This window comes from Phyllostomus discolor, chromosome 6, assembly GCF_004126475.2.
Source record: "Phyllostomus discolor isolate MPI-MPIP mPhyDis1 chromosome 6, mPhyDis1.pri.v3, whole genome shotgun sequence".
Taxonomy (NCBI): domain Eukaryota; kingdom Metazoa; phylum Chordata; class Mammalia; order Chiroptera; family Phyllostomidae; genus Phyllostomus; species Phyllostomus discolor.
Genome location: NC_040908.2, coordinates 79,941,819 through 79,968,533, shown reverse-complemented (window position 1 = coordinate 79,968,533; position 26,715 = coordinate 79,941,819). Strand labels below are relative to the sequence as shown.

General features: G+C 47.8%; 1 protein-coding gene across 3 annotated transcripts in view; it reads right to left on the bottom strand.

Annotated features, from left to right (window-relative positions):
• The window catches only part of DSCAML1 (DS cell adhesion molecule like 1), a 347,436-nt gene extending 321,180 nt beyond the window's left edge, over positions 1–26,256 (bottom strand). For 2 of the 3 annotated variants that reach the window (XM_028516804.2, XM_036028516.1), the window contains exons 1-3: positions 26,034–26,254; positions 8,105–8,429; positions 4,658–4,804 (exon numbers count right to left, since the gene is read on the bottom strand). In XM_028516804.2, the coding sequence (XP_028372605.1) occupies positions 4,658–4,804; positions 8,105–8,273 (316 nt within the window). In that variant the 5' untranslated portion in view covers positions 8,274–8,429; positions 26,034–26,254. Of the gene's footprint in view, positions 1–4,657; positions 4,805–8,104; positions 8,430–26,033 lie in introns of all 3 variants that reach the window. The other variant, XR_004903802.1, reaches the window with a different exon arrangement.
• Between the last annotated feature and the right edge of the window lie 459 nt (positions 26,257–26,715).

The window sequence follows — 26,715 nt, the reverse complement described above, 5'->3', positions numbered from 1 at the left end:
ACAAACAACTTGGAACTCTGAGGAAAATTAGACAGGTAGAAGTAGGGTGGTGAGTTCATTGACTCTCATCGTGAGCACAGGTGGGCTGTGGTCAGGGAGCAGCTCCCTTGTGAAAAAAGACCCCTCTCCTCCCTGCTCCTCCCCTCCCCAATACACAGTGTGCCCAGTCCAGCCAAGGCATGATGACAAGCAAGCATTCAAGAGCCCCATTCACATAGACAAGGGAGCTGATCCAGACCTAACTTCCAGAACAACAGCAAATACATCTGGCCTGCATCTGAGCTGGATCCAAAACTCCCCTCTGGGGCCAAGACAGCCTGTCAGGATGCTGGTGAAGAGCACGCCAGGAAACTCCCATAGGAGCCACATGGATCTACTCATGTCTGGTGGAAATTAAAAGCTATTAGAAACAGGGCTGGATTTATCTTTATATCTAATAACTTGCATGGTAATGGTGATCATGCAGATGGGGAATTAAACCACATCTTGGCCTCACTGGAGGCCTTAATTTTATGTTCATGCATAGTCCTTTGCCCTATTACCCCCATGCCACCTGCTCAAAAGAGCCAGTTCACCTCAAGACCAAGTCCCTGGGATAGAAGGAAGGGGTAGGAGTCTGCCTGATCACAGGTGAAAGGCCCTGTGTGTGCTTTTTCCCACACATCTTTAAATAGCCTGATAGAAGGAAGATGACCAGCTGGGGAGAGAGGAAATGGGGTGCAGAAAGGGGCAGGTGTATTAAGTAGCTCTAGGGAAAGGTAGCACTTTGGGGAGGTCTCTCTAGCCTCTACAAACCCTGGGGAAAGCACAGCCAAAAAATCAGTTTAGAGTTTCAGTGGCCAGCTCCCAGAGTTTAGCTGCCCCTCCCAACTGTGGGCAGCTGGGAAGGCTAACCTGTGAGCAAATTCCCAACTTACAAAGCTTGTTTAGGCCCCAAGCCTCTAATTCCTTCCAAAAAGCCCTTCAGAGAAAAACCACTGAAGGCCAGGCCCTGCATTCACAGGGGCCTGTACCCACCCCTTACTCTGCCAGAAGAGATGTCTCCTGGGGCCTGCTTGGCCCATATCAACCTCTGTCCCTCCTCCTGTTCTCTAGCACCTGCTCCTGCTGGCCCTGTGCTTGGTGAAGAACCCAAGCCCAGCCCTACTTATTGAGAGATCAAAGTGGACACCATTCTTCCTGCTCGAGAAGCCCTGGGAAGAGACATAACCAGGGCTCCAGGTCCTTCCTTAACCTCAAGGCAACCTAATCATTAGATCTGCCCCCATGGTGGCTGCCTTCAACGTCCCACTCAACACAATCAGGCACACACTTGGTACAGTGTGAGTATGGATGGCAGAGAATCCTACTTTATGGAACAAAAATCAATAAAGAATTTGCATTTCCAAAACTAAAGTATGCCACATGTGGGCCCAAGTTCTAGACCCTCAGCTACAGAGCCTGGACAAAGCAAAACTCCACTCTCTCTGGTTGTCATGGATTCCTCTGGGAGGGTGTTAGATGAATTCATGTGCTTTGGGAAGTCTGTCCCTGGATCTAAAATGTGCTGTGGAGAGATCTAGAATGGTAATGGATGGGGCTGGAGGGGTGGGTAGGGGAGGAAAATTCTCCAAAGCTAAAGGGAAGAAAAGGGTCCTACAGAACCAAAGTTTAACAGAGCCCTGCAGATTAGCATCAAGCCCACTTCCCTTATAATTATGCCCTTTGGGACCACTAGCCCAGTCCTGACATGAAAGACAGCCCTGAAGCACCAGCTACAAGGGCCACTGGGGGGAAGCTTACTGCCTCCAGTTCCTAAGCACAGGAGCTAAGTTAACTTCAGTTCTCCCTTCTCTGAGCTGGGCTGCTTACTACCCCATCCTCACTTCTCATTGTTATTTCAATGCCTCTGTCTACACTGTTCCTGTATCCTTCAGAACTCTCCCAACCATGCAACCATGCATTCGCTGAACACTTAGTGAGCATTTGCCCTGAGTGTACCAGGTGGTGCACTAGAAGCCAGAGAGTATGGACAAAACAATTCAGTTTCCACCCTCCGGAAGCTCCATCTACTAGTGGGAAACATAAACTCTATTACATGAAAATACATCACAACAGGAAACAGTAGCACAGAGGAGAACACTTCCTTTGACCTACTATTAATCATCATAGCTACAGCCCATTCTATGTGTCATTTCACATACATAAACTCATTTCATTCTTCCAAGATCGGATGCAATTGGGCACATTCAGGGTGGTATAGCCATAGACTCATTTCATTCTTAATTGAACCCTACAGGTAGTTAATCGTCATCTCATTTTATTATAGTTGGGGAAACTGAGGCTCCAAGGAGGTAAATATTTGCCCAGCTGCTAAGCGATGGAGTGAGTTTCAAGCCCAGCCAGTCTGGTTCTAGATTCTAGACATTTAATCATTCCACTCAACTCAGTTCCAAAAAGGCTTTACTAAAAACCACCACTGATTTTCTTTCCCCTTTAGGAGCCCAAGGGCCTCATCACCTGCATCAGAGAAGCCTCCAATGTAATACTTTGCTGGCTACATGAGTGCAGGCACCAGGAGGCAGTTCTATGGGGGGATAAGTACACAGGCTGAGAAAACAGACCTGCGTTCAAGCCCAGCCATGCTACTAGATTGTGACCCAGAAGAAGTTACTTTACTTCTTTGAGCCTCAGTTTCCTCTTTCATGAAGTAGAGGCGGGAAATACACTTATGGACATTTTGTAAGGATAAAATCAGATCATGCATGAAAGTTTCTTAGCCCAGCACCTGGCATATAATAAGCACTCAAAATTTCTTCTCCTCCTCCCAACCCCCTCCCCCTTCACCTGCTTCTTTTCTCCTTCTCCTTCTTATTATGATTACTTTAATGAATATTACTCTTAATCCATAAAGAGTGACCACAGTTCTTTATGTGTTTTGAATCACTTTCAATCTTACTCTGTTGGATAGTCAGGACATTCAGTCTCCATCATTACTGGGGCTTCCCCCAGAGAGGTGGCAGTGTCCAGGGTCTCTCTGGCCCTCACCAGCCCATTGTCCCTGCCTGCACGATCCATTTGGCTCTTGGGCTATGTACCTCATGCTTATTTAGACACAAGAACACTAGTCTCTTAGTCCCAGACGCTGTAGAGTCATACATAGCCATCCCAGTGGGGTGCAACTATTTTCTACAGCACCATCTTTCTCTCTGGTGTTCATGTGTCTCCTGTGTGTTTGCTGCTTTAGAAGTGAGGCTCTCCTCCCCAACCAGCATGCCCATCCTAACCTTTCTGTTCACTGTAGTTTACAAAAAGCAGGAAGAACAGCTAGCTGTCTTCAAGAAGCTTCAGATTCCTGTCCCACTACAAGTTCTGAAGCCAGGAGAAAGTAATGGCCTGACCATCTGCTTGGAAGTAAGAGAAGGAAAAAGTGCCATGAGCAAAACACAAACTAACATCTCAAAAGTATCCCACTACTATAGCTATAAATGTGCCTAGGCATTAGTTCTAGCTATACACTGGAACCACTGGAGGAGCTTCACAACTGCTGGGGTCTGGGTTCCACTCCTAGACATGGCGCCCTGACAGGGGGCTTGGCCCACACACTGGTGGATCGAAAAGAACTCACGGTATACACATCTTGCTATACTGTGCTGGGGTTTACACTGATTTATGGATACTTGAAACTTGAAAATAAATAAATATACAAACAAATAAAGAGTTCACTGTGGTTTCCAGTGTGTCACAGGATTAAGAACCCCTGCTTTACAGGTTCCATGAATAGAAGTCTGTCTTCCCCAACTAACCTGATAACCTGGAGCAACTACGAATCATTTCATATGACTATGATGGGACATCAATGCTGAAACGGCACCCAGAGAACATCAGGTCAAGTTCCTCCATTTTACAGAAAGAAAAACCAAGGTCCTTGGTAGAGAAAGAAAGAAACAGTAGCAGAGCCTCTGCAATGTGCCAGGATGAAGGGAAAGATGCTGGAACAAAGTGGAAAACCACAGTTTCACAACTGGAGGCCTGGAGGAATCTTGAGGACTTGAGGTCCTGTCTTGGGATTTCTAGACCTATTTTCCTGTTGAAGGAACAGCCCTGAATAGGAAAAAGGGACCAATAATGAAGGGCTCACAATCACAGCAGCTCTAACAAGGTGAATCTACAACATGATTAACCTCTTCTCCCAATGCAGGCAAGGAGTGAGTCCAGCTAGAATTCTGATGGGGTCTTTAGCTAACTCATGAAAAAAAAGTCTCATGTCCTGAAAAAAATTAATGACAAACATGGCCCACAAACCAGCCTATTATCCTACTCTCCCCACAACTGTGCACAGATAAGGTGCTTCCAGCCTTGACTCCAATCCATAGGAGCAAGGACTAGAAAAGACCCAGGAGTTAGGAAGGAGGGGGACCACACTGCTTTGAGGAATGTCACACACCCAGCAGAGGCTGCTGGTCAGTGGGATTTCACCACCCCACACAAAGATGTACTGAGCTGAGATCAAAGACATTTTTTTTCCTGCCAAAGTGTCACCAGAGCAATAACAAACTGCTCACCAGAACCAACCTCATGATCTCAGTGAGTTCCACACAATGAACTCAGCACCTCTACTTTCTCACTTTCCTGACCCAGCACCTCTGTATGCCATGGCCCCACAGTTCTTTCTTACCTGGGATGATGGAGACAGTGTCCTTCTCCCAGGACACAACACTAACATATTCCTGCACTGAAGAGGGGATGAGGCACTTGAAGACAGCCATGTTTCCACGCATTGACCTTTGATCCTCCACCCGGACGGTGTAGGGTTCCCTGAAAACTGCAGAGAGATGGGGGGCAGGGAAGAAGACAGTGTCACAAGGCTCAATTGTGACATGGTGAGGCACCCAAGAAAGCCAGCTCAACCCCTTCAGGACCCCAAGGCCTCAGCATTCATCACCTCTTCTCCCACCTCCCACTTACCCAGCCCTGAGGTCCCTGCCATGGTCTTACTCCTGCTCTGCTGAGGAGCCCACTCTCCCTCTGAAATAACCAGCCTTCCTTCACAGGTCATAAATTCAGCATCTAACCTTTCCAAGTTTGGTGGGTAGTAACAAACTCTAAGAAATTGGAAGACACAGAGGGCAGCACGTAACCCTGCAAGTATGATCATATTCAACAAGGGGATGTTTGAGCTTAAGGAAATAGGCTAGTATTCATCTAAGGAGACCAAACTTGATTTCCTACATTATATCTGAGCCCAGGTGGCAAGAATCTTGGGCACAGTGATCACAGATTGCCAAAATAAAAATTGACGCATGATCTAACAACAGATTTTTGTACCACTCAGTGTGAAAAGCAGTTGAAGAAAATGGTGTATAGAAGCAGAACTGGAGGGTTTGCTGGTTTTACTAGAGAGAATACTTATAACTATCTTTGTTTCTGAAAATGTAGAATGCAGAGACACAGATAATCTTTAGGATCCTCCAAAACAAAGCTTTCTGGCTTTCTCTTCACTCTTGACACTGCCTACACCTGAACCCCAGACTTGCCCCTGCTTTCAGAAGTGTCCCTCTTCCCACAGTGCAGTGGAGGCTACCGCTTGGGTCCCAGGGCTGTTTTGTGGGATGCTATTACCTGCCACCACTCTATGCATCAGGTCCCATGAAACCCAGCCTTTGGGGTAGGGCTAGGGGGCCTGGCTTGCCCTCTCCCTTGCCCTCTTCTGTTGGCCTTCCCCAGGGGCTCACTCCATCCTTCCACCACTCCTCTGCCAAGTACAGCTGGAGTATCCAGAGCCCTACTACCTACTGACCTTGTCCCTCAGCAGGCACCTGGGCAGTGTGCCCTCCTGCTTTCCCTGCCATGGTTGCCAGGGTGACACTCAGGGCCCTGGTTATGCACCTGCAGCCCTTCTGGCTCCATCAAAAGCCTCTTAATTGGTTATGTTTTCAGTCACTGGCCCTGTCCAGCCCTCCCCAAGTCTTCATTCTTTCCCATCTCTGTTTTGTGGCTGTGATGGGAAGAAATACAGTTGAGGTGGAAGAGAGGGGTGGAGGAAGGCACTGCCAGCTGGCTTTGTGGGTGAAACCCACTCTTCTACAGAAAACCGCCACTCTTCTGTAGGTTTGAGCCTGGCACTGCCTGCAGACATGGGAACACAGAGAGGAGACCAAGGGAAGCTGACGCTGAGGGAAGAAGAGGAGAAGAGGGGAAAGGGCTAGGGTTTGGGTGCACACCATCCAGGACAGATCAAGGGAGCCAGCAGAGGCCAGTGGTTAAAGCATCAAATAAGCAGGCTGTGCCCCTTCCACCTCTGAGTAGCTGTGTACCCTGGGCAAGAACTAGTTACCTTTTAGGAGCCACAGCTTCCCCATCTGGTAAAGGAAAATAATAATAATAATAATAATAATAATAATAATAATAATGGCAGCATGTAGAAGGCCTGGTACCTGGAAGGCACAACAACAATGTTGTGTGTCACTATAGCTACATCTGGCTATGTGCCCTTGGGCAAATGTCTTAACCTCACTTGTCCCCTGTTTCAGTCCCCTCACTTGTAAGAAACACTTTAAAGGATTGTTGTGAAAACTCCATCCTAACCCAATGAAGGGTATGTAATAGAAAACATGACATCACTTCCTCTTAGCCTGTGAAGGCCAAAACTGGGCTCCAAATCCTGGCCTTAGCGCTCCCAGCCAAGTACCTGGTATTTTTATTAGGGGAGCAGAGCAAAGGACCTATTCCTGAAAAGCGATTTTATGGGAAGCCCCATGGCTGATGGTCTGAGCATGGGCTAGGGTTCTAACAGCTCACTCTCTCCCCCCAAACAAATAGGATGAAGATCAGTTCTTTAACTAAGAACTCTTACCCCTCCACATTCCCTATACACATGGGTTCCCAGCTACTTGGAAACTTGTACTCATGAGAGGCACTCTTGAGCCAGAAAGACCCAGGGAGTCAGAGACCTTGCAGGATCTGTCACTAGGCATGTGGGTTGGGAGCGTTCTCCAGAGCTCACTTTCCTCTGCCAGGAAAGATGGTGTGTCCCAGGCCTGGTGCCAATGCAGTGGGCTGACTAGAATTCCACCTGTCCTCTCCCACCCAAAAAGCTCTCCTAAGAAAATCCTGTCCCAATTTCAGTGCTTTTTCACTGTTCAAGCGCACCTCACAACTGATGATGATGTGCCAGCACAGCATGACACCCCAGTTAAGCTGAGCTGAGCTAAGCTGTTTCGTGCCTTCAGACCTAACTCAAAGAAATGAGACTTTCTGTTTTCTTTAAAGGGGCCATCTGAGAAGCCCTCACTTCATTGACTCCATTAACTCTTCCAAAAACCAAACTCCTTCACTGCTAAAGATCTTCATCATGAATTTTACCTAAATGCCTGTTCACATGAGATATATTATAATCAGATGTCCATCAGCAATGGAAAGATAAAGTCAGTACAGTCAAACAACAGACGGCTGTATAGCAAAGAATGAGTGATCTTTACCTATGCAAAGCAGTAGGGGTCAATCCCACAAACATAAGAATGAGCAAAAGATTCAAAAGAAAACACACTGCAGAACTCCATTTATATCAGTCATGTTAGAAGTCAGGACTGTGGTTTCCCCTACAGGAATGATGATAGAAAAAGCATAGGAGGGTCATCTGAGCTATTGATATGTGTATGTTTGAACTGCATATTAGTTAAATTTTGTGAAAATTCATCAAGCTGCTATATGTATAATAAATGTTCTTCTCTAAATACTCTATTTCAATAAAAAGGTTTTTTTTTAAGAAAAAAAAAAGAAACTCAGTGTTTCCCATAAGTCAAGCACTGAAATGAGCACTTAATTTAAATGACTGCTATCTCATTTAATGACCGCATGTGGTGATGAACTGGTATAAACCTTTGAGGATGAGGAAACTGAGACTCAGAAAGATGTGTTCTCAGCCTAAGGACACACAGTAAGTGGCAGAGCTAAGATTCCAAAGAATAAATCTTTCCTTAAGGGACTGACTGTGTTCAAGACCCAACTCCCACCCATCAGAATGTTACACGAAAATCTTCAGAATGAATGGATGCTGCCTGCCCCATCCATCAGCCCTTCAGACTGAGTTCCTCGCAGGGGAGCAGGCGGGTGGTTCCCTTACCTGCTTTGACGGCGGATGTTGGGGCTCCGGATCTTGCCGGCAGCATTCTCCGCCGTAGCAGGAAGTAGTCATTGTACGTGGATAAAGCTATTGAAGGGCGGAAGGGGAGAAGGGGTAGAGTTGCAGCGTCCCGTTGGCCGTGAAACGTGCCGGATGTGCGGCACGTCATAGATGTCGTCCCCGGTGGCCAGGTACCATCGAAGGGCTGCGCTGGGGGAGCCCGCGGCTGGGCAGGGCACCACCACCCCCACGGAGCTGGAAAAGGTCACCTGCTGCAAAGAGTCATTTACAAAGTAGAGGCTGGTGCCGACATCTTCAGGGCGGGCTGCAGGGGAGACAAGGGGAGAGCTCCTGTTAGTGGTACTCTAATAATAGCCTCCAGGCTGGGAGGCATGTGAAGCCCACATTCATATAAGGGTCAAACACCAGCCATTCAGTATGCACTTACTGAGTGCTGACTACACCAGTCACTGGCAAAGGAAAGTAAGAAGCAGTTCCTGCCCTCCAGAGGCTTCCAGCCTGGCACAGTAATGGCGAAAGTTAAAACATCTCATCTTCCATGCAAAGCCTAGTCCATGGAGAGAAAGGGCCACCACTGTGCTGTTGAAGGGTCTGAAGCCATTGCTTAGACAATAAATATTTATCGAGCAGCTACCATACACAGGCAGGTTCACACCTATCGCTGACATCTCAGTTTATGTGTACAATCCTGAGAGGAGATGTCATCACTTCTTTTTTTTTATCATTTTATTTTATAGGCTGAGAATAGTTATGTGATTTGCCTGAGGTGACACAGCTAATACGCTGCAGAATTTAAATTAGAAGCCATTGCTCCTAAAGAGGGTCTTAGAGCATTTTCTCTCATACCATAGCTGAAAGGTAAAAGGTCTAAGACCCCGTCCTAAGAGCAATGGCTGAAGGAAGCAGGAATGTTTGCCTGGAAGGTAGAAGACTCTGGGAGACCTTGAGAGTTGTCTTCCACCTCTGGATGTCAGTTTCAGAAATGTATAGCCCCAGAGGGCTGAATCCTCATTACCCACCCACAGGACTCCTGTGGGTGGGTAAATTTGAGCTGGAGAGCAAGAGACCCACCCCTGACCCTGACATGACTGACTGTGGAACTCCCCCTCTCTGACAGTCTTATCCTTAGTTTGTAAAATGGGGAGAGGATGGACAAGGCTGCAAGACTCCATGCATCTCTGACATGTCATCACAGCACTCAGTCACAGGGAGAACATGCTCACAATTCTAGATACCTGACAACAACAGGGCCGCCTCACAGGGAGGACAGCCGTCTATAACCCTCATCTCAGCACAGGCCTCCCTTCACAGGTCCTCCTTCCCTACTAAGGAACCAGCTCTGAACAAGTAGAGGCAAATTAAGAGGAAGGGAGAGCCTGATCTCAGGTCTCCCGCTGGAAGCCACTTCCTCTCCACCAGGAAGATCAAGGAGCAAACAAACCACTCTGCTGCTTGTTTAAAGAACATTGCAAGGGACCCAACTTGACCTCAATTTCCACAACTTTATGGGGAGGGGAGGGCCCACATCTGGACTGTATTAATATTCTTGGCTTAACTCTGAGCTGAGCCTCCAGGGAGAATATACCAGGCAGCTCATTGAGGGAGGCCATTAAGCCTCATTGGTCAGAGCAATTCCCATCATCTCATAAAAAGCACGATGAAGCCATTAGCAGCGATGCTGGAAAATACACTCGTAGGCTCCTTGCTGCAGTGTCAGGGGCATCCTCTCAGCAGCAAAGGCATTTGCTGTTCCCACCAGAAACTGAACCCTTAGTGGCTGAAGGACTGCTGGGGTGAAGCAACAGCATTTCCTTCCCATCCTCCTCCTCACACTGCCTCCCACGAGACAGTCCGGGTATTGGCAGTTGAGCAGTGCTGCTCTTCAGAAGAGGACAGTGGCCCACCTGGAGACCCTCAAAAGTTCAGAGGATGCCCAACTCATAATGACTGGAATATTCTCCAAGATAGTGAAATGACACCATTTCACTGATAAGAATACTGAGGCTTAGGAAATCTCCTCTTAGGATCCACATTTACCAGGTTCCCCTTCCCCCAGCCTGCTCACCTTCTGAGAAGACTTCCTTATCAAGATTCATTCAACAAATATTTGTTAAGCATCTTCTATGTGCCAGGCACTGTTGTAAGCACTTTACTTATATGACATCTTTTAATCCTCCCAACAACCTTATGAAGTAGGCATTATTTTTATTTCAGATTAAAGGTGAGGAAACTGAGGCACTGAGAGATCAAAGCAACTCACCCAAAATCACACAACCAGTAAGCGAGGGCTTTGGGATGCAGATGCAGACAATTCAGAGCCCGTAGTCTGACTTCTTAACCATTAGATCATTGTAACCACCACAGTAATACAGAAGGGACTTGCACCTTCCTCAAACATCACCTGGCTACCCACTTCCATATTCGACTGCCCAGGAACAGAATTAATACAACTACACACATACACACACACATATACTTCTCCTGGGAGGGGCCCAGGTTGGACTTGACATTTCAGACAACACTTACCCTGCAGGTACAAGGCCCATCACTCTGGGGTCCTGCCAGCTTCCTGAGACAACCTAGTTAATCAGACACCCTCACCATGGCAGCTTTATGGATATTGGGAGCCAAAATCCATCAAGGAATGGAAAAACTTTACCCTGTGTCTGACAAATGGATTTAGGAAGCCCAGAAAGATTCCTGATAAAGAGGAATTCAGGAATTGTCTAATTCAAGGGACAGGGTAAGAGGGGAGTATAAGGGGACTAAATGGTAATGGGAAAAAGTACAATAAAGATTCATTGTTTTTAAAAGTAAAAAAAAAAAGAAAACAAAAAAAGAAAGAAAATATTTAAGGATAAGTATGATATAGCCCCAGTAATGATTATACCACCAGCAATAATAATAGCCACCATAGATTTCACATCTGCATGACTTCCTAGGGGATATTACAGTTATATTTACATTTTACAGCTAAGGAAATTAAGACAAAGTTAACTAACTTACTCAAAGTAACACAGAGTGTAAGTGCCGTATCTGGGACCAGACCCAAATACGCCTCACTTTAAGAGCCTGGGGATGAAACTGCTCTATTGTATGAACCACTCTGAAGCCAACCCAAACCACAAAATCCATGCTGGGTTACCCTCTCCAATATTTCTTCCATCGCACACTACCCCAAACACAGATTCTACCTGGCCAGAAATCTGCTCCACCCTCCCTGCCTGTTGAGATAGGCTCATTCCCAGGCCTCCCCACCTCCCATGCACTGTGGTCAGAAGCACTGACCGCAGTGGCAGCAGCTCACCTGCACTCAGGGCCTCAGATCATGCCAGAGCCAAGGACATGGGATCCTCAGCAACTACAAATAAGTAGATTTAATTGATGAATTGACTGGGATTGTCCAGCCACCTGTCAGGGCTGATGAAAGGGCAGATTTATAGCAAAAGGAGAGAAGCCTCATATTTCTCCCACCCTGGGACATGAACTGCTGTCTTCTGAGTCTGGGGAAGCTGGAGAGGGTTAGATGAACCATTCATTTCTGCTTACAGCTCTGACAGTGCATTGCCATCATGAAACATCACCCACAGGTGTAAAACAATAGCATTTTGCACTTATGTCGGACTCATATTTTACCATCACAAGGCACATGTCAGCCCAAAATGCAGAAGCCCTTTCATAAACATTAATTTAGCCTCGCCCTGCATGGCAAGAAGAAGGAGTAAGCAAATCCAAAAAGGGAAAACTGAGGCACTGAGCACCTCAAGTCTCTGCCACATGCCAAGATGAAGGTTAGCACAAGGACACCAGTGAGTGGCTGCAGCAGCAATGGGTACGTGCAGTCACCCCACCATAGAAGGGGAGTAATAAGGGCCCAAGGGCCTCATTGAGTCTGGTGTGGCTTCTGTGGTGGGGTTTCGCCTCCTTCTCAGTCTCCTGTTTGAGTCTTCAGAGCAGTAATCATGTCTCAGCAAGCTTTGGGAGTAGCAGGGAAGTGTGGTACAACAGGCAGACCCTTCCCAAGGGGAGGGGTCTGACAGAGCTATCTTACCTCCTGGGGCTCATCCCTGACCTGCTATATAACCTCAGGCAAGCCCAGCTAGGCTTTCTGAGCCTCAAAGTCAAAAGAGGGAGGATTGCATCTTACCTGTGCCCCCAAGGGCTGCCCAACACGTAAAACAGAATGTGAAAGTACTTGGCTCCCCATAATGAGGACTTGTGAATATAAGGAATGGGGTTGCTATTCCTGTCCCAGCAATCCCCCCATGGTCCAGGGTGCCTCGGTTTATTGCAAATGGTGGCCAGGGCACAGTTCCTTTCTGCAGCCCTGCAGAGTTCAAACCTTTCCCACCCCTACTTCACCTTAGCCTTCTCTAGCACTTCAGTGCTCTCCTCTCCCTGGTCCTTTCTGACCCAGGGACCAGGAAAGATTTTTTCCTTCAGGAGATAAGGAGCACCAACCCTGTACTCAGCAGGCCCCAAAGTATGGTGGAAGACATCGGACAAGGGAGAATGGCCCACCTGCCAGGAGCTTATAAAGGAGATGGGGTACAGGAAAGTGTTAACCCACAGCCCAGGGCAGTGTGCAGGAAGGACAGAGTACTGATTCAGACAAGAAGAGCCACTGGGAGGAGGAAGGTAAGTTACTCAGCAGCCATTGAAAAACTTAGGGAATGGGCAGCAGGTGGAGACGGAGGGCAGGGCTTACGGAAGATCTGAATGAAGGCACTCCTAGAGAAAGAACAGCTCAGTGACAGGTATCGTTGTGTCATGTTTGGGGGGCACGACAGAAACCTTCCAGGCAGGAACACTGGGTGGGACTGGGGAGAAGAGGAAAAGCAGTTGGTTTGACCCTCAGAGATGGAAGGCAGTGGGAAGGCTTGCACCAAAATAGAGGTGACTGCCCTAGGCCTAACTTCATTTTGGCCATACACCCATTTCCCTGAAGGCTTATTGCCCTGGCTAAAGGTACAGAGTTCTTAAAGGAGACTAGCACTGATTGAGCACCTACTGTGTGGTAGGCACTGAGGCTTGTGTGCTTTGAGGGCATTTTCTCATTTAATCCTCACACAAAGGAACAGGTAGGCCCTATTAGCCTCATTTATGGGTGAGGCAAAGAAGGCTCCTGGGGAGAAATTCTCCAAGATCACACAGCTAGATGGAGACGGAGCTGACATTTAATCAAGGTCTGTCTGGCTCCCAAGCCTGAGTATTTTCCATCACAATGCTGAAGGGGTCAAAGTTTTGGTCTTGATGAGGTTTCTCCTTCACTTCTTCTCTGGAAGCAAGTCCTAATTTGAAAAACAAATCCTTGAACAGGGAACTCTTACTTTCCACTCAAATCCCAGCCATCCCTCTAGCCATTTCTTCCCTCTACAGACAGAATCATGCATTTACAGAGAGGATTGGGGGTAAGGGGGGAAACTTTGTAAATAAAGAGAAACATTCAGATCAACAACAAAGCTTCTTCTAGTCAAAGGGGGATGTGGATTTTTAAGAGAACATGGAAGTTACGGGTTTGGTTGTGATGTGACAGACGCCCGGACTTAAACCCAGTTAATCTTTTTGGCCTTTAACACTGAGCACCACCCGATGCCATGTTACATAAAACAGGCTCCAAATTGCTAGGAGATTAGAAGTGTAGAAATAGCACAGCAATATTTTTAAACCAGAAATGGCCCCCAAGCATTTGGGCTGTCCCCAGGGTCACCACTGAAACTTAAATATCCATTGCATCAATTACTAGCTCTCCTCTGTGTCTGGCCATTAGGATTATTTCGTCAAAGGAAACTGGACACCCATGTATTCAACACCCATGGATCTCCATGGGTTAGGATGGAGGTGTCTGGCCAACTGAGGCTTCCTCCCAGGTGTGCACTAAATTATCTCTATGTAATCACTTCCAATCTTTATAAAAGACAACACAAGGGGACTGAAATATTAAAACCTCACCACAAGAAGAGGTGAGTCATTTTGTTCTTTCCTTTACAATATTTACTCATCTCATTCACTGAACTCTTTACCCAGGAGCATCTGCCAGTTCTGGGGCCCCTGTAACAATCCTTGCCCCTGGCAGGTAAGAGCCTGAAAGCGGTATACATGCCTGGACACAGCAAGTGTGAATGGAAGGCAGCTGTAGGGTCTTCAGGGGAGCAGGGTGGCAGGAAAAGTGGTGTCAGGGCTTCCCCACGGGACTGTGAGCTGACTGTCTGGGTCACCACTCTATCCCCTTGGCCTTGTGTAGCATTGGGCACTTAGCACAATGGTTAACCACTCAGACTGTGGTGGCAGGCTTCTCAGGTTTGAATCCTTGTGCTGCCACTTACAAGCTGTGTGTAACCTCAGTCAAGATTACCTCTCCGTGCCTCAGTTTCCCCACCTATAAAATGGGGATGACTGTATCTACATCATGTTTGTTAGGTTGGATGAGTTAATATATGATGGTTTCTTGCATAATTAAGTGCCTGGTACCACCTACATACTTTTTGCTGTTATAAGTATTATCATTATAGCAGGCAAGCAGTAAGTATTTGTGAAGTAAATATCCCACAACAAATATTTACCTTTCACCTACAATAATAATAATAATGATGATGATGGTGATGTAAGACAGTAGTTCTCAAACATTACTATGTATAAGAACCACCTGGAGAGCTCGTTTAAAATGCAGATTCACCAGAAAACAGATTCACCAAGTCTGTCATAGGGTCAGGAAGCGATTCTGATTCAGGTGGTTCTCTAGTTGGCCCAGTTTTTACCCTTCACTCAGAGCAACACTCCTTAGAAAAAAATAGATTTGCCATATTGGACTTCAGTATCGCCTTTCCCAACAGTAGGCAGTTCTCATGGGCTTGGCTGAGAGGACATTAGCACCACATTAACTTAATTTGGTGATCAAGTTAACAAAATAATAGCAGTATAATCAACAACACCAAAACATTGCAATAGCCACATCCAGGGTTCACACAGAGTTTTTTATACAGATGTGGCCTGGTAGGATTTCCTAGATTAATCTGAAAGGTGATTACTCCACTGCATTTCCACACAGACTTTCATGCCAGATACAGTGGTGGACAAAAGTAGGTTTACAGTTGTGAGTACAAAAAACACAGAGTTTATTCTTGTATTATTTATTATCATATTATTTTCCACAAGGATAACTGTAAACCTACTTTTGTCCCATCCTGTATATTATTTGTCTTCACTCTGATTGTCCTTATCTCACAATTGAAAAAACTGGGTCCAAAAAGGATCAACTAGAGGGACCTCAGCTCAACAACTATGTCCGCCCGAAACCCAGAATAGCAAGCCAGGGTCTAGTTACAGCATCAGAAAACCCCCTGTTGTGTGTTTGCACCTTGGAGACTATCAGAGTCTAGAGCCTGGGTGGGAGAAGGGTAAGTCTCCCCAGACAGCATCAGAGCATTTATAGGCTATCAGAGTTGGTATTCTCCCTGGGACAAGATAGAGCAGCAGGGACTGAGTCCCATGCCTTCTGTTCATGGCTTCCCCCAAACCTGGTCTGCCACTATTTGCTTTAGCACTATTTTCACCATGACTATGACCACCATTTCTTTTTTTAAATCTACTTTATTGATTATGCTATTACAGTTGGCCCAGTTTTTACCCCTTCACCACCCTCTGCCTGGTACCCACTTCCCTCCATCAATCCCCCTCCTTAGTTCATGTCCATGGGCCATGCATATAAGTTCTTCAACTACTCCATTTCCTGTACTGTTCTCAACATCCCCCTGTCTATTTTGTACATACACAATTATGCTTCCTAATCCCTGTACCTTTTCTTCGATTCTTCCCTTCCCCCTCCTGATATCCCTGATATCAGCTAATATCCCTCTAACTGATCTCCATATCTATGATTCTGTTCCTGTTCTGGCGGTTTGCTTAGTTTGTTTTTTTTAGATTCAGTTGTTGATTGTTGTGAATTTGTTGCCATTTTAATGTTCATAGTTTTGATCTTATTTTTCTTAAGTAAGTCCCTTTATCATTTCATGTAACAATGGCTTGGTGATGATGAACTCCTTTAACTTTACCTTGTCTGGGGAGCACTTTATCTGCCCTTCTATTGTAAATGATAGCTTTGCTGGATAGAGTAATCTAGACTATAGGTCCTTGCTTTTCATCACTTTGAATATTTCTTGCCAGTCCCTTCTTGCCTACAAAGTTTCTTTTGAGAAATCAGTTGACAGTCTAATGGGAACTCCTTTGTAGGTAACTGTTTCCTTTTCTCTTGCTGCTTTTAAGATTCTCTCCTTTATTTTTAACCTTTGGCATTTTAATTATGATGTGCTTGGCTTCTCTTTTCTTTCTATCTTTGGATTTCTTCTTTCCTTTGTGGTCCTCTTTGGGTCCAACTTCTTTAGGACTCTCTGAGCTTCCTGGACTTCCTAGAAGTCTATTTACTTTGCCACATTGGGGAAGTTCTCCATTATTTTATCAAATAAGTTTTCAATGTCTTGGTCTTCCTCTTCTCCTTCTTGCATCCCTATGATTCAGATGTTGGTATGTTCAGAGATGTACCAGAGGCTTCTTATACTATCCTCATTTTCTTAAATTCTTGTTTCTTCTTGCTCTTCTGGTTGAATGTTTATTTCTTTTTTATGTTCCAAATCATTGATTTGAGTCTGGCTTCATCCTCTTCATTGGTGGTTCCCTGTAAATTTTTCTTTATTTCACTTAGTATAAACTTCATTTCTTCCCTTAAGTTGTTGCCATACTCAATGAGTTCTTTGAGCATCCTGATCACCAGTGTTTTAAACTCTGCATCTGGAAGAGTTAGTTATCTCCATTTTGTTTAATTCTTTTTCTGGGATTTTGTTCTGTTCTTTCATTTGGGCCATATTTCTTTATCTCTTCAATTTGGCTGCCTCCCTGTGTTTGTTGCTTTGACTCCCTGTCTTAGTAGTGTGACCTATTGCAGAAAAGGCACCTGTAAATTGTGTGGGGCAGAGCTGTAGGTAATCACCAGGGCAAGACAACACAATTCACCACTTTGTGGCTCTGTGTAGGGGAAGGGTTTGGAGTGGGGACAGTGCTGTTGCCTGACTTCCTCAGGTTTGCCTGGTACTCGTTTCCAGTTACTTCCAGTCACTTTGGTGCCTTTGGTGCCTTTCCAGCTATTACCCTAGAGATGAATCCCAGAGTGGGTGGGTGTGCGTACATTCTAAGACCTTTTGGGCTCTTTAAGCTGAGTCTCTTGAACATCTAGCAGTTTCTTCTGCCGCCCCAACCCCCACTGGTTTTTATAGTCAGAAGTTATGGGGATTTATCCTCCTGATGCTGGTACCCTTGGCTGTGCAGTCTGGCCTGGGGCTGAAATTGCTCAATGCCAAGATATCCTCCCAATTTTACCTACCACACATGAATGTAGGACTGCTTGTTTCACCACCAGCACCTCTTAGAGCCACACTGCATCTCCTCACCTGTCTACCTGTCTCTGCCCTCCTACTCATCTGGATGAGTGTGGATTCTTTAAATCCTTGGTTGTTGGACTTCCATACAGTTTTGGATGTTATTTGTCTTGAGGCTTACTTGTAATTCTGTCTGTGGTTGCATGAGGAGGCGAGGCATGCCTCCATCTTGACTGGAAGACCCATATTTGAATCTCATCCTTTCTTTTTAGCATTTTATTTTGTGGCAGGCACTGTGAGAAGCCCTTCACTTTCATTACAATGCATTCGATCTTTATGACAACCCCTGTAATGTAGCTACTGCATAAGACCACATTTTACAGATAAGAAAACAGGATCTTAGAGAGGTCAAGTAATTTCCTAGGGCTGCACAGCTATTGGAGGCAGAGCTGCATTGCCAACCCAGGCATCTCTTACTGCAGACTCATTTCTCAATGTGCACACTACATTCTTGACTTGGGCTCCAGGACACAAACATACAATAAGGGGGTTCTCTGATGAAGGAGAGCAGTTAGGGGCATGGAAACTCTGATTTATTTGGGACTGTCCCAGACATCAAACATTTCATCCTTAGTATATCCCCCCATGCCCACTAAATGCTGGTAGCTCCCTACTCTAGTCATTAGATACCAAAATAGTATCCCAACCCCCAATTTCCAAATGCCCCTAGAAAGGCGACCCTACCCCCATGAGAAACACTGCTTCAGTGTCCAAGTGTTCCACCTCTGTCAATCACAAACATGCTTTTTTGCTTTTTTTTTTCATTTTTTTAAGATTCTTAGTACAAACAGTTCCTGTAACCAGGAACCAGAAACCTATAAGAACCAATAAGGATCGGTCATCCTTCAACCTAAAAGTCCCCTCACCATCGACTCCAGAGAAATTATGAGCAACAGCTGACAGTCAAATAGACTGTAATCTTCTAGCCCCTTCTAGACAGGGCCTGTCAAAGGAAAGCCCCTTCTGGCCAGAAAGGTCTTTCTAGGGAGTTGGCTCAGACAGCACAGTTGTCCCCAGAGATTCCTAGATTTAGATTGTTAATGCTTGAAGGACTTAAAAGATTATTTTGTATAGTCTCCTCCATTTACAAATGGAGAGAATGGGGTCTAGAGAGGTAGAGCAATTCACCCCAGGTACATAGCTAGCCAGTGTTCTGTCTTCACTGCTTTCAATTTTGGCCACTCCACTTTCAGAGCCAGCAACCCAGGAATGGAAAAACAGCATGCAGAAATGAAACGACAACTATGAGGGAGCATTAGAGGAACCAGGATGCTGGGTGCCTAGAGGAGAGGCCTCAGGCAGGCAGTACATTTGTCCACAAGCAGTCAAATGTTATCAAGTGGAAGAGGGCTTCACCTAGAGCCATGCAGCCTAAAAGGTGGAACCAGGACCAGTGAGTAGAAAACACATGACCAAGACAGGGTTTGGCTGACTCTAGGGTAAGTCTGTAATAGCCAAAACTATATGACCAGAAGTGAGCTGCTTTGAAAGAAAGGAAGTTTCCTGTGTCTGGAAGGGCTGGGGCAGAGGGAGAACCACTGCTGCTGGGAAAGCTGCAGAGGGGCTAAGGCATCTGATTAGAGGATGACCTCCAAGTTCTTGAAGGTGCCTTCCAACCTGGAAGACTTTTACCCATGACAGTCACCCCAAAACAAGTCTCCTATCTCTCACACACCCAGGGCAGGTCCTCTGCCCTCCCCAGTCCCCATGGCTCTAAAAGGCCACCCCAGAAGCAATGTGTCCATGGCCCTGACTCAGCAGGGTTCTTAGGACCTGGATTCCATTAATTTCTCTCACCTCAATGGAAGTCACACAAAATAGGACCCAAAACCTACTTATCTCCCCATAAGGCAGTGGATTCTCTGCAGAGAGAATCACCCTCATGGAAGGGTTCCAGAGGACTATAGAGAAACTCAATTTTGAGGATTTGGGAAGGGAACTGAGGGAGGGAGCTTCTTCCACTCTCACTGGACACTGGGACCACAGAGGAATTAGCCAAGGCTGCTCCAAGTAGCCTGTTGCCAGCCTACATGTGCCTCATTGGCTGTTCTCAAGTTGATGAAAAGCAAAGACTAAAAAATTTTATGTGTGGGGGGCTCTGAAAGTGGGAGCTAGCCACACATAGCTGTGAGACTTTCCTTTTCTCTATATGATGAAATGACAGTAATTATACCTCATGTTTCAGCAGAGCATTTATAAGGCTGAAATTAATTTTTGATGTGGTTTTTACATGTGTAGGTTTATATGCTATCCTGTTTAGTTTACAAAGTTTTGTCACATGATACACAATGTATGCCCCTCATCCTTCTTGCACCTATGCAATAACAACCACTCTGTGGGACAGTCAGGACAGGGGTGATTTGCCCATTTTTACAAATAGACAGAAGCATATAAACTCTTAGGTAATGTGGCTAAATTAGACAGGCTGAGCTTTGTTTTCTGGTTCCACGGATAATGCTCCTTCTGATTCACACACACAGTTTAATGGATATGCAACTAGCATTTGAATAACTTTGTTCTTAATGAAGATGGTGATCTTGAAAACTGTCAGTGCAAGCACCATGTAGAGCAAGGGCACAGGGAGGTGGGGTAGGGTGGCTGAAAGGATGAGGGGAGTAGCAGCTGGATGGCAGGGGTGGTTGTCAAAGCTAATACTATTCATGCTAAACCAGCACTGGACAAACATCTGTTAAACAGGGCACACAGGCTGTTGTGCCCATAGCCTCCCCCATACTCATAGAACCCATAGGCCACAAACTGCCATGAGCAGCATTTGACCTCTGGATCACTCACTGCTTCTCTGTTGCTGGCTGTGTCATGGAGGGTGGAGTAGTCTAGGGACACCCAAGGTCATGGGCTGTCAGTGGTGTTCTTTATATACAAAACTACCTAAAAAACAGCGAGTCTCATCCCAGCAGGGAGAGATACAGAAAGCCATCCAGCTACAAGTTATGAGGGCCCACCCAGTGTGGCCCATTTACATAGGATTTATGGCATTAGTTCTTACACTGCCAGATCATGGTAGAGATTTAACAACCAATCCTAGATTTCCTTTGGCAGGTAAGGAACTGGACTTCACTGCACCCTCAAATCCAAATCTGGAGCCAACTTCTGCCCTTGACTTTCCACTGTTACCACCAGCCACAACCAGGAAAGGGGCTGTGGTGGGTTCCCCAAGGACACCCAGGTGCCTGCACAGTCTCAACTTGCTTGCTGAGGATGAGTCCTGCAGGCTATCCAGCCTGGGTGTCCCCTGACCTGGTCACTTTTCAGTTTTTCTTATTGGTACAAAGTCTAAGCCAGTTGACTTGGCCAAAAATGGCTCATCAATACCACAGCTCGAGACAGGATCTGAGGATCTATTTGGCAGAGGTTGGAGTGGGGAAGGGAGAAGGTGGGAGCAGTGCAAAAAAAATGAAGAGGTCTAATGTTTATTGAGCACCATCTGTGCTCTGGCTACTTCATATGCATATCTTGTTTAATCCCATTTCATAGCTGGAGAAAGTGATGCTTAGAGAATCCCAAAGTTACATACATATCAAGTAAGTGCAAGCCAAGATGTAAATGAAGGCTTTGCCTTGACTCCAAATTGCCACCACACCAGCAAGTTTCAATCCTTTTTATTTTTTCTTCACAACTCCAATGTATAAAATGCTCTGGTTGAAAGAATTGCCGGGAGGGAGCTTGAGCTTTGCCACCCGCCCTCCCTCTCTCTACCTCCAGCCATTCCCTAAAGCTTCACTCCAAATCCTTGGAAAGCTCTGTGGGCTCCTGGATCATTAGATGTGCTGAAAAACACTGAGGAAGGCCTTGGAACTGCATGCACCTGCCTGGTGGGTTTTGCTTAGGGTCAGGGAAATGCAGACAAACCCATTCCTGAGGCCACATTCTTGCAGCAGGCATCCCAGCAGGCTCCCTGGCAAGGAATACTCCAGTGGCCCTGAAATGTTTGCTCCTCAAACACTACTCCCAACCACTACTTCCCTCTATGACCACAGTGCCTGCCTTCCCATGCCCCTCCTGGGATTCCACACATGGCTAGAGTGGGCTCAACAGTGGGCTCTTCCCCTGGTCTCTCAGAGACCACAACTGCCTCCCAAGCTGGACACTGAGAAACCAGGAGGGGAAAAGAACATTTTGCCTTACTTCATATCCCCTTCCCCTCAGTGGCTGCGTCTCTGTCTACTGATGACAGACCTAAGCACCAGAAGGTTCATGGTAGCTTTATTCCTACAGTGATGTGCCCCTCTCTTCACCACCTTCTTTACACAGCATAAGAGGGAAAAACCACACCCCAAGTTTGGTCTCCCTTTGGTGACTCTGCCCATTGTCACCCATCCCACCCCAACAGCAAGCTCCATGGCTGCTGGGCCAGATGAAGAACTCAGTGTGCATCCCAGCAGGCCTAAAACTTGGAGGCAAGAGATGCACTACAAAAAACAACAGTCCTTCTTCCCACTCCTGTCTCACCCACATTCCTTGCAAGGAAAAAGCCACTGCCTGGCTGCTACTGAGATCAAGAAACTACTCACTGGGGGCGAAGCTCTTGGCCTGGCTAGGTGAGCATGCGAATCTGAATATAAATTATGTGCAAATCCAGGGCCTGCCCTTGGGTTCCTGGCCCCCTACAATCTCTGCTGCCTGTGGCTCACCCCATTCAGGTGCCTGAGTGCTGACTAGTATATGCCATGCTAAGGGCTGAAAAAGCACTTCAGGAGCTGGGGGCTCTTCCAATTGACTGCTTCAAATGTTCTCAAGAAACACCTCCTCTGAGATCATGTGGGGGAGAAGAATCTCACAGCCTGGCAGCCATACCCCCTGCCCCCCACCAAAAAAAAAAAACCTATCTGAATATCCACCCTCCCTTCAACTCATCCACAAATAAAATCATCCTTCACCAGGACCAGCAGGGGACCAAGCAAGTCACAAGGATGGAATTCCTGAAGACATGAAGAAGGTAAGTGAGGGCTTTCAGTCTACACCTCTTTGTCAAAGGCCAAGAGCCCATAAGATGCTCTGGACAGATGCTAATCCTATGTCTGGGAGCTCCCAGCCTATCCGTTTGGGGGCTTATTTCTTTAGCAAAACATCACTGAGACAAACCCATGTTTGCTTGCCCACCTCCTCCCCATCCATCAATCTAAGAAAAAATAAGCCTCTCTAGCCTCTCCTGGGATCTGCCCAACTCAAGTGCTGCCGCCTTTGGGTCAACAGCTTACTTGGTTTTTGTTTCTAATTGAGCTCCCCATTCTGCTGCAGAGACATATTAAAGGCAGCTGACTCGGATGCTCAGAATATGAAGCATCTGAAAGGTTTGTTGAGCATCATGGCAGTTCCATTCTCTCCCATGTAATTCTAGCAACCAGAGCCTCTCTGCCCACCTGCCCCACCCCAATGCTTACTGGTCCTTCAACCACTTCCCCTAAATTGTGTTTGCCATTTCAAAATTCAAAACCCATTCTCCCCACTGCCCCTCTTTTAATTAGACACTGAACAGAATATTAGAGATTTTCTTAATGGTTTGATGAAGCCTTTTAATTTGGTCTTCTCAAAAGAGAAGAACCATGAGTCGCTATTTGAAGGCTGGGGTGGGAAATGAAAAAAAATCAGTGTAACCCATTCTTTTGGCTTTTAGAAAACAGGAATTTTACTGCCGGGGAAGCTTGTTCTTTTACACAGTAAAAATGCAAATGCAGGCAACACAGATGCTGGCACGCTGGATGTAACCACTGAGAGAGCCTCACTGGGGTTCATCTGGCTGCCTGAACCTGGATTTGTTTTGGCAATAATAAGGCAGTTATTGGATACTCGATAACCGATTATTAAAACACCTTCCCAGTTCAGTTCTGGAGAATCAGTCTGAGCTCAGTCTTTACACACACACACACACACACACACACACACAAAAGGTATTTCAAGAGGAATGGAAATAACAGAATCTTAAAACACATTCAATAACTGTTAAATTCCATCCAGAGGATGAGCCATCTCATCTTGTTTTCTCCTCCTCTCTCTCTCTGCCTCCTCCCGCTCCTCACAGATGGACGTACAAATTATTGCAGGAGGATATTGTTTTCTGTAACAGGCTTGAACATTCACATTTACATTTTCCGTGGTGCCGCGGGGGTGACTGGCAACGGGAGAGAAAAATACACCAAACCCCATCTCCCTTGCTCTCACCACATCACATCTTCCTCCAGCCGCCTCTGCCACCCCCACCACCATGCCACCCCAAACAGAACAGGCCCTGGGGACCAATCTGGCACTTAAGACCCAATTAAGGCACTAAGGAAAAGAAAGCCCTGTCTGGCCAGTCGCCCTGGTGCCCAACACAGATGCTGCTGGAGCAGCTGAACTGTGGAAATGCCAGGGCTCTGCAGACCAAAAGGCCACTTAGGTGCGGCCTCACCTGGCATCTCCAACCTACCAACAACCTACCTACAGTGGCAACTTTCTTCTCAAGTTGGAAAGGATTTTACCCCTCAGGCTCTTCTGTTGTCTTCTGGGCCTTTCTCCACCCCCACCTCCCTTGCTCCCTCCCTATCAAATAACTTGAGCTTCATTTATTAATGCCCAGCTTCTGGGAGGGAGAGGGGAGAATCCTTCAGGTTTTGCTAAGGAACCTCCACTCCTGGAGAATGGGCTGCTCTGGAAGAGGTGTCCAGAAAGAGGGTGTGGGAGGAGGTTGAGGACAAAGCTGAGCAAGTGTGTGGCAGCAGCCCTGGCCTGTGCTTTCTCACCAGACAAAATGGAAAAGGGGTTGAGGGTGGAGAGAGAACTAGTGAGAGAGAAAGCTGCCGCTCCTCACCTTATGTATTTTTAATATTAATGTAATTAAAGCTGCAAGCCGAACCAGCCTGCGGGGGTGGAGGGAGACAGGAAGAGCCTGGAAAGAGGGAGGCTGGGTTGTGTATTGGAGAATGTCAGGGGAACGTTAATGTTAGGCAGCCTTCTTGCTGCCCTAAAGTAAGATGAGAGGGTGCTGTGCAGGGGGTAAGGGGTTAACCAACCCATTCCAGACTTGGTGTGTCAGCCAGTGGCCACACTGAGTCTGAGAAACTCACCCCTCACTGCTCACCAGACCTCTAGGCGAACCCCAGTAATATCCTGGCCTTCAGTCTGGGCGGTATTGACAAATAAAATAAGGGTTACTCTCTTCCCCCAAAGCCATCGGATACCGCAGTAAGCTCCAGCAGGTTGCCGGCTCCAGATCCCAGGGGCGTGGACACTGCACTGAAAGACTAGACCCCCTCCCACGCACCAACCCTTTGTTGATTGTCCTTTCCCTGTAGCCTAGGGGTCAAGAGTTGTAACTCCTCCCCGGCCGCCACCTGGGCAAAGGGGGGAGAAACAGCCCCCAGGGCGCGAAGGAGAAAAGTTAGAGGGCTGAACTGGTAACGCTGAGCCTGTACAGCCTGTGTGTTTCGCCGCGCAAGGGCGCCGAGTTTGGCCACCACATCTCCCGCGGTCTGCGCGCCCTGGGGCACGTCCTCTACCACAGCCTGGAAGCCGGACCGCCAGGGACAGCATGGTCCCGACTTGGTGCCCAGGTACTCTGATCGGTAATTTCTGCCCCCTTACAATTCTCAGTGCCGGCTATTGCGAGGATCAGGTGTGCAGCACCCCAGAAGCAGGTCTGGGCATGCCGGACACCTGGACCCACCCCTAGCAACGCTTTCTCTCTGAGGAAAGCGACACGCCCCCACACCCACTCCTGACCGAAGACCTGTCCGCAGGTCCGGCTGACTAGGTGCCAAGCGGAGAATCTTGCACCTTGGGGTGCGCTGCTTGAGCAAGCTAAGGCGGAGCCGCGAAGCCTGGGCTACTGTGGGGGCAGGGGGTAAGGTGGGGCTCAGGGAAAACGACCTCTGGGTTTGGAGAACAAACTTGCTGTCCGAGGGACCCCAGTCCTTGGAGACCCAGCTCTCAGGACCCCCAGCTCTCCCCGCCCTGCATCCAGCCAAGGCTCGAATGAGCGCCTTTCGGTTCGACGAAGGGTGTCAGGGGCGGCAGAGGGGCGCACGGTGGCAGAGAAGGAGTAAACCCGGCAGTCCGAGGCCAGATTAAGGGAGGACTCCCATGTGGACACTCACGGCCTGAGGACCCCTCGGCTCGGAGGGCACCCCGGGGTCCCAGTGCCACCAAGCCGCAGGCAGCGGGCAAGAAGCTGGGGGAGGGGTCTGGGGCAGAACTGCGGCCCCTCAAGGAACCCGAGATGAGGGGCTCCTGCACCACCACCTCGACACCAAAACGTCAGGGGCGGTAGTCTAGCGGAGCGGTCCAGGGCGGATTCTCACCTGGCCCTTCGCCGAGTGCTGGCCTTGTCCCCACTGCGACCTACCCAGGGCCAGGCACCCGGGTCGTTGCCCCCGGACGTCTGGAGCCCTCCAGGCACCCTCCCCCCCACCCCCACACCCCGCTGTCAGCCACGCGCTCCCCGGTCCACCGCCTCCGCTGCCCTGGGCTCACGCGGGTCTCACCTTTGTGCAAAGAGTCCAGGAGCAGGAGGAAAGTTACCAGCCACATGCCATAAAGAGGCCCTATTCTCCGGGGAGGTGGTCCTGTGGCCGGCCGTGCGGCAGCGCCTCTCCTCCGCTCAGCGCGCTCGTAGCCGCCCGCACTCGGCGCCCGCTCGATCTGCTCCTCAGCCGAGCGCTCGGTGGCGGCTCCTCCCTCCTCGGCTCCCTGGCTCGGCTCCTGTCATCCGCGGGGCTGGGCTAGGCGGCCGCTCTCCCCGCCCCCCCCCCCCCCCCCCCCCCCCCCCCCCGCCCCGCAGCACCCCGGAGCCTGAGCGCTGCGCCAGACCCGAGCCCAGAAAGGCCCCAGCCCCAAAAGCTCAGGCACAGAGGCGGGGACTCCGGCCATACGTCCCTGATCGGGGTTCGCCGTCTGGGAGGCAAAGGGTCCCTGCCACCCACTGACTCAGAGCCTGCGGTCGCATACAGGCGTGTCATAAGTGTGCCAAGAGCCTGCCATGCTCGTGCCAAGGATACCCTGTATCTCCTGGCCCAGTCAGCTGAGGCCAATGCTTCTTGCCTCTTTCAGACTCAGTTTACCCCCATACGTGGGGGAGTATGGATGCTCTCAAAAAAACCCAGATTAAGATCCTTCGGTGCCTTGTCAGTGCTGTCTTCACCTGAAAGCTCAAAGCTGCGTGTCTTT